The sequence below is a fragment of the Triticum aestivum genome, chromosome 2D (assembly GCF_018294505.1).
Source record: "Triticum aestivum cultivar Chinese Spring chromosome 2D, IWGSC CS RefSeq v2.1, whole genome shotgun sequence".
NCBI lineage: Eukaryota > Viridiplantae > Streptophyta > Magnoliopsida > Poales > Poaceae > Triticum > Triticum aestivum.
The window spans coordinates 441,028,559-441,036,300 of NC_057799.1; the positions used below are offsets into that span (position 1 = coordinate 441,028,559).

The 7,742-nt window shown below is 40.8% G+C and overlaps 1 protein-coding gene across 1 annotated transcript; it reads left to right on the forward strand.

The window, feature by feature from the left end:
- Positions 1–443: 443 nt before the first annotated feature.
- On the forward strand, positions 444–7,109 carry LOC123053692 (glucose-6-phosphate 1-dehydrogenase, cytoplasmic isoform). Its single transcript, XM_044477218.1, has 16 exons — positions 444–742; positions 1,893–2,101; positions 2,468–2,553; positions 2,970–3,018; positions 3,092–3,272; positions 3,529–3,686; positions 3,767–3,835; positions 4,117–4,175; positions 4,587–4,623; positions 5,022–5,093; positions 5,237–5,384; positions 5,489–5,584; positions 6,168–6,238; positions 6,362–6,477; positions 6,627–6,672; positions 6,766–7,109. The coding sequence occupies exons 2-16, from the start codon at positions 1,931–1,933 to the stop codon at positions 6,934–6,936; spliced, it is 1,530 nt and encodes a 509-aa protein (XP_044333153.1). The 5' UTR covers positions 444–742; positions 1,893–1,930; the 3' UTR covers positions 6,937–7,109.
- Positions 7,110–7,742: the final 633 nt, after the last annotated feature.

A 7,742-nucleotide genomic window follows, 5' to 3' on the forward strand; every position in this document is an offset into this window, starting at 1 on the left:
TCCCCCAAGTGTTTCCTCAAAAAATAAACGAATAAAAGGATTTCATTCTATGCCTCTCATACATCTAAGGTTCTTGCTTGAAAATCATTATTTGTTGCTATTGAAAGTGCATGCACACTCTTATCTCTCAGTGGTGCCTGATGACACCATACATATCTCACCAAATGCCGCCTCTATTTCTTAAGTCCGGGGATATGGTTTTTGTTCATTTCCGCTTTATACACGGGGACCATTTGCTAATCATGCTAAACTTTATCAAATCTCCAAAAGGAACAATCGAAGTCTAGAAGCAAGAGCCGCACAGGCGCACAAACAATTTTATTTTCTATATATAAATAAATGGTGCAGTATACAGTAATCAACGGACGGGGACAATCGACAACTTTTTCCTTGCCGTTACCGCGCCTCCTTTTCACATAAGCCCCCTCTGAAGTCCTGAAAATTCGCACTGTCAGATACACGTACGCTCCGCGGTTGGTGGCACAGCACAGAGCACGCAGCCCCCCTGCCCAGGCCGAAAGACGGGTAGGTAGTGGACAGGTGAGGCGAAAGCGGGAGGCGGCCGAGGTGACGCCGTCGTGGGTGGGTATAAATGGCGGAGCTGCCAATCCCACCACAGTCGGCAAGGAAGGAAGGAGCCACCCCCCTCCCCATTCCTACCCACCCAGCATCTCGGCAGTAACTCTCCTCCCTCCCACGCGGCGCGCCCGCTCGCCGCGCGCGCGAATCTCGGTCGCAACTGGTCAGTGATCCATCTCCAACCCCCGGCCGCCGTCAATTCTTCTCGCTTGTCTCTCGTGGGAGAATCTCTCCTGTTTGCTTCCGCGAGTAGTTCCGAGGTTTCTCGATCGGTGGCGTGGCGCGGCTCGTCGCAGTCCGTCTTGCTCTGCTACGCTCTGCCTGCCCTGTTCTGGCAAGGATTTTCGGGAGGTTTTTGGTGGGTTGGGTCGCCGTCTTGTGCGCGCTTTTCTTCGGTTATTTCCAGATTCTCTCCGCAAACCGCGCCGTGTTTCTGTCCGTGAGATTTTTCGGCGTTGGATCTCGTACTCGTGATGCCTACCGCGGCGATGGAGATGTTCTTGTCGCTCCCAGATTTCTCTTTCTCTTTGAGGATCTCTCCCATTCAATGGCGAGAGTTGTGGTCAAGCTTAAGCCTGGTGTAACGGGGTTCCTTCGCTCTGGAGTACTACTAGTATTTAGGAACTGCACGTTTTTTCTGTTTCGGATGTTTCGCCGGGCCTTCTTTCTGCCGGAAAGCGGTTTGGTGTGTTGCGATGAATCAGAGAATGTTGTTTTGGTTTCCTGTTTCAGTTCAGTTCTGCTGCTAGAATTACTTACTGTTTTCACCGCAAGTAAGTTTTGCAAGATCAAACTCCGGACTCAACCACGGGCTTATTTTCCTTGATAGCTGTGCAAATTGGACTTGAGTTGTGTACAGTAGTTGTATGACTGATTTCAGCGTCTTTAAGGTTGCGATCGGTGTAATCCTTAATGGTACATGTTGGTTGTTGGTTTCTTAAATTTAGATGAGGTCGTCAAACACTGCTATGTTGATCTTAGATGCATAACGGTTTCAGTGTTTCTTGACTGTTGGAGAGATAAGCTGAGATCACTCTGTTATCAGAAGAGTGAGGTAGACCGAGCATTACAAATAGTTCAGGGGAAATGCGATTTTGGATCTAGCCATATGCAATTTCTGTTTCCAGCTTTTAAGGGCAACAATAGTATAAATTGGCAATGCATCGGATAAGCCAAACAAAGCGAAACATTCATACGTTCTGCTAGCTAATTTTGTCTGATATTGAATCTTCCATTTCGATGAGTGCCATGACAATTGTTAGGCTAAGTTCAGATAATCTTACCATTTAACCATATCTTCCTCACTTGGTTAGGTGTACTGTTGAAGGAAGGAAAAATCATCCTATTTGTCATGGCGGGAACTGACTCCTCGGCGTCATCGAGACAAAGCAGTTTCAACTCATTAGCAAAGGACCTAGAACTTCCTTTGGAGCAAGGGTGCCTCACCATCGTTGTACTTGGGGCTTCTGGAGATCTTGCCAAGAAGAAAACGTTCCCGGCACTCTACCACCTTTTTGAGCAGGTGATGTGACAATAACTAGCTGTTCTTATGCAATTTGCAAAACCTATTGTTAGAGGGAATGTACATTGAGTTGAGGCATTCCAGAAAAAGGAATAATTGGTATTCACTGAACACAAGTATAAGTGCAAACAGCTGTAACCATTTTTGTTCCTGGATATGAATTAAATGTTTTAGGAGTTAATCCGGACTGGTGGAAAACTATGGTTTAAGATTCTACTTATTCAACAACAACCTGTGTTAACACCATTTGCAAATACATAAACGTAGTCTTTACTTGCGTGCTATTTCTGCACAGTTTCTGTTATATAAACTGTACCTTTTAGGTCAGTTGAAATATCTATTTACTTTAATTGCTATGTGTTACAGGGGTTCTTACAATCTGGTGAAGTGCATATAGTGGGGTATGCGAGAACAAATCTTTCTGATGATGGGTTGAGAGGGCGCATCCGTGCGTAAGTTTCTGATGGCTGGAATTAATTCTATGGTTGCCTAACATAGAATTTGTGTTTGTTGTGCAAAAAACCTCCTTACTTTCCATAGTAAAACATTATTTAGAAGAAGGCTCTTGGCTCTATTGTGTCCTCGAAAAATGACTCCAGGTTTTTACATCATGCTGTTGCATTTAAACACTTCTAGCATCTTTTAAGCATACGTGCATCTGTATCTACCGTAATTTTGCATACTAGGACGGATGTCTACCAAATTAGACTTTATTCCTGTATTTAAGCACGGATACTGTTGATCTGCGATATGCTATATGAACTGAGATGGTGGTTTCTTGAAACTGACAAAGCATGTTCGTATACTCACCGAACTTCAACCATCATGTTAGCATGTCTTGACGGTTTATCTTTACAAAAAATTACAGATACCTTAAAGGAGCCTCAGAGGAACATGTTTCAGAATTCTTGCAATTGGTAAGTTGTTGTATATAACTACTCATAATTCCTTGTGCAACATGCATTTCATTGTGGTTAATATGTATTGCAGATAAAATATGTCAGTGGTTCCTATGACAGTGGAGAAGGTTTTGAAAAACTGAACAAGGAAATATCAGATTATGAGATGTCAAACAACTCAGGAAGCTCCCGTAGGCTCTTTTATTTGGCATTGCCTCCATCTGTCTACCCTTCAGTGTGCAAAATGATCCGAACATATTGCATGAGTCCAAGTAAGTTTCTTTTCTATGCTTTCTCAGAAGCTTTATCTTCATCAGGACCCTTTTCCTTTGCTTTATTTTATAGGGTAATAAATGCATACGTTTTTATTTAGCACTTCCAGCTGTGCAGTAGTAACGAGGACATGATCATCTGGTTTCTACCTGCTGTTACTTCAGCTCAGAAAAAAAAAAACAGAACTACACGCTACTGTGCTAAATTGCACTGTTACTTTTGTCAATTTGATAAACGTTAACGTTGTGTCTGTAGCTTCTCGCGCTGGATGGACTAGAGTAATTGTTGAGAAGCCCTTTGGAAGGGACCTGGACTCTGCAGAAGAATTGAGTTCCCAACTTGGGGAGCTATTCGAGGAAGATCAACTCTACAGGATTGACCACTACTTGGGAAAAGAGTTGGTCCAAAACTTGGTAATGTTTATAAATTTAATCAGATATTTCTATTTTTCTAGCATTGGGCTAATTCGTTTTGAACTAATAACATTTCACAGCTTGTGCTTCGTTTTGCGAACCGTTTGTTCTTACCACTTTGGAACCGTGACAATGTTGATAATATACAGGTATGCTTGTTTTACGTTGTCTTGTTAGCACTTAGGAGTTAGAAGTAGGTAATTTACAAAGTTACAATTGCTTACGCAAGAAATGCATAACCTGCAGTTACTGCACCATGTATGAATGTATTTTATGTGGGTTATTGCATAAGATTTTCCTGCTTATAATTTATTTTATCTTTTTGAATTGAACTGACATTCATGACCCCCACATAAACAAGAAGTTGTGCGGCAGCTACAAAGTAGGAATTTAATAATAGCTTCAGTCTGTAACGTATCCAATATTACAGATTGTATTCAGGGAGGACTTCGGAACTGATGGACGTGGAGGATATTTTGATCAATATGGGTAAGTAGAAACATCACATTTTATTAATAAGTTGTCTAATACAAAATTGTACCCTTTGTTCCATAATATGAAATCATGCCCTTATAAGCATATTGACCTCGTAAAATATCTGGTAAGCAAGGTTTACATATTTTAGATATGTCACAGGTCCTAGATTCCTAGTTGGTCCTTATTGATCAACATGTTCATTTTTGTATTTGAAAGTGAGAATGGTGTATTTGGCTTTATTTTAGAATTTTGTAGAGTTCAACATTGTAAGTTATTAGATTATAATTTTACAGCAACCAAATCACTCATTACTGAATTGTAGTAAAATTCAGTATGCTTATATCATCCTTAACTATTGGGATTTTACTTGCATATCTTCATTATTTAGCATAGAAGTACCTAACCTCCCTCTTGTTACTGCAGAATCATCCGTGATATCATTCAGAACCATTTGTTGCAGGTAAAAACTATAAGATTCCATACGATATTATTTCGTCATTTTATCATGGGCTTTAGTATTTTGTCTTGATTTGAGACAGATAAACACTTTATGTTATATAACTTGTATACATGTAAGGCTGCGTTTGCCATTGCTGTGGATTATGATATTCCAGCTTATCCAACTAGCTTTTTACTACTTTTGTAAACTTATCTCTAGTTCCATGGCTATTTTTTGGCAGCAGATTATTAAATATTCAGCACAGCTTCATTGTATTTAACAATGACGGGCACAGCTTTCATGCTGAATCAAATATGGCTTAACTAATAAACTAATAAACTATTGTAGAACTCTTTGTAGAGTACAAATGTTCTTAGGCATTGAACAGCCCACTAATAAATTATTGCTACCTTTTGCAGGTTTTCTGTTTGGTTGCAATGGAAAAGCCTGTATCTCTTAAGCCTGAGCACATCAGAGATGAGAAAGTCAAGGTTCTTATCTCCCTCTACCCTCCGCACGCTACTACTATAGTGCAGATCTGTTAGTTACAACAAACTAGTGTATCAGAGTACACATCTTATGTTTTTCATTCTAGTTAGTCCTAACCAAAATCAATTTCCTTTGTTAATGTCAGGTTCTGCAATCCGTGAACCCGATAAAGGACGAAGAGGTAGTCCTTGGACAATATCAGGGCTACAAGGATGACCCTACAGTGCCAGATGACTCTAATACCCCAACGTTTGCATCTATTGTACTTAGGGTACACAATGAAAGATGGGAAGGTATGTCTTTTAACCAGCATTTCTTCTTTGACTTGATATGCCTTTGTTCTGGATTATAGTATCTTCAGTTTTGGTATTAACTCCCAAATATTCATATCCAACAGGTGTTCCTTTCATTCTTAAAGCTGGTAAAGCATTAAACTCAAGAAAAGCAGAAATTCGTGTGCAGTTCAAGGATGTTCCCGGTGACATTTTTAAATGTATGTACTCCGAAGTTAATTCATGGTGCACTGAATTCTGTGTGCATACAAAGTCACTACCTAATCCAGTGTTTTCAATACTACTACAAAATATGAATGAATGCCCTTACATTATCTAGGCAGACTAGGCAGTAGAAAACTAGAAGAGCACTTCCATAAGTTTGATACCTCCACATCTGAAACAAGAAACTACTATGTGAAGTTCCACTGACAGTACACAAAATAGTCAAAACTGGTCCATGCACAGAAATCCATGAAAACACACAACTGGATAAACAACACAAGAGTGTTTGGCTGTCCACTAACATAGTATGTAATGCTTTACTTGTCTAAAGTTTAGTTACACTATATATCATATTTTGTAAGCTTGCCCTACCCTACCATGGCATGTTACTTGTAGTAGATTTGCTAGGGTGTAAGATTAAGATGACTCTTTGGCCACGTTTTAGGTTAGTGTCTTGTTGAATGCCTCTCCTGTTGATGCATTTTTGCTATCAATATTTGTGTGCTCTGTTTGTTGTTCTTTCTTTATGTCCAAGTCATAATTTGAGATCTAATGACAACTAAATTTAACATGTTGAAGGTAAGAAGCAGGGAAGAAATGAGTTTGTCATACGCCTCCAGCCATCAGAAGCCATGTACATGAAACTAACTGTAAGTCCAGCTACTTGTGTATGAGTAATGTCTCATTCTGTTTTTCTGCAGTAAAATTTTCTGACATGTTGAGCAGAACAGAGCCCCTAATATAATTTATTGATTTTAAGTGAATTCGTGCAGGTGAAGAAACCTGGATTGGAAATGGCTACTGAACAGAGTGAACTTGATCTGTCATATGGGATGCGTTACCAAGATGTCAAAATTCCAGAGGCATACGAGCGCCTCATTTTGGATACGTATGTACCATCCTTCCCTAATTTATGTTGCTTCTTGAAAGAGAAATTTGTTCAGTCCTAAAATCAGTAAATCATGCATACATACAGTTTTACATACCCATGTCCTTTATAATGGTAACTCGGACTGATGGGCATACATGTTTCCACAGAATAAGAGGAGACCAGCAACACTTTGTGCGCCGAGATGAGCTGAAGGTTTGTTTCCATTCTGTCACTGACATTGTATCTGGTTGAATGGAACTCTTCTACTTTCCGTTCTGCCACTGACGTCGTATCTGGTTGTTTCAGGCTGCCTGGCAGATCTTCACTCCCTTGTTGCACGACATCGACGCTGGCAAGCTGAAGGCTGTTTCATACAAGCCTGGCAGCCGAGGCCCCAAGGAAGCTGATGAACTGAGTGAGAAGGTTGGGTACATGCAGACCCACGGTTACATCTGGATACCACCCACCCTTGCATAGAGTGCCTCCCTCGATCCTTGTAGGTTTGTTTAGCTAGGAAGAGTGAAAGTATCACGGATAAAAATCTTACGAATTTTAGCTGTACTGCGGTTTACCTGGCGTTGTAATAACGGATCTGTTCGACGGAGTATACCTCACCACGGTGTGAAATAAAAAATGGAGTGTTTCAATCATTGTTTATAAGACGGTTAGGCAACCTAAGGCGAGCACCACCTAGTTTGGCAACAAAGTTTTTAGAAAACCATGGTAATTGTTTAATTGAAAACCAACGGTATTTTGATGTGTGGCCAAGGAATACTACAGTTTCTTTAAACCATGTTTTTTTTCTCAGTTTTACTAAAACTATCGGGTGTTTGGGTGGTGTTCTTATACTACAGTTTTGACCAGATTATAAGGCACGATGACAGATGAAACTAACTCATCAGCTAACTAAAGGAGCTACATGACCGGACTAATTAGCGTCTGCTAACAGGTCAGCACATCCGCATCTCTGTGCACGTCACCTACTGTACGAGTGCAACCCAGCTGGGGCAAAACTCTTTGTGCATGTATGTGCACCGCTTGTAATCAATCGGCTAGCTAGCCAGCCTGCTGCGTACCGATGAATCGATCTACTCCATGCTTGAGACATGTGCTACTCGCTCCAAAGTAATCGGCAACCAACGAGTCGATAAAAGTGTGCAAGATCACTACAAATAATTAGTGCTGCATTCCCATCCACCGGTGCCATCTCAAATGTATATGCCGCCCGGCAGCGTTGCAACTTGCAATCACTAGAAGGACTTGGGACACCGGTTAACAGAAGG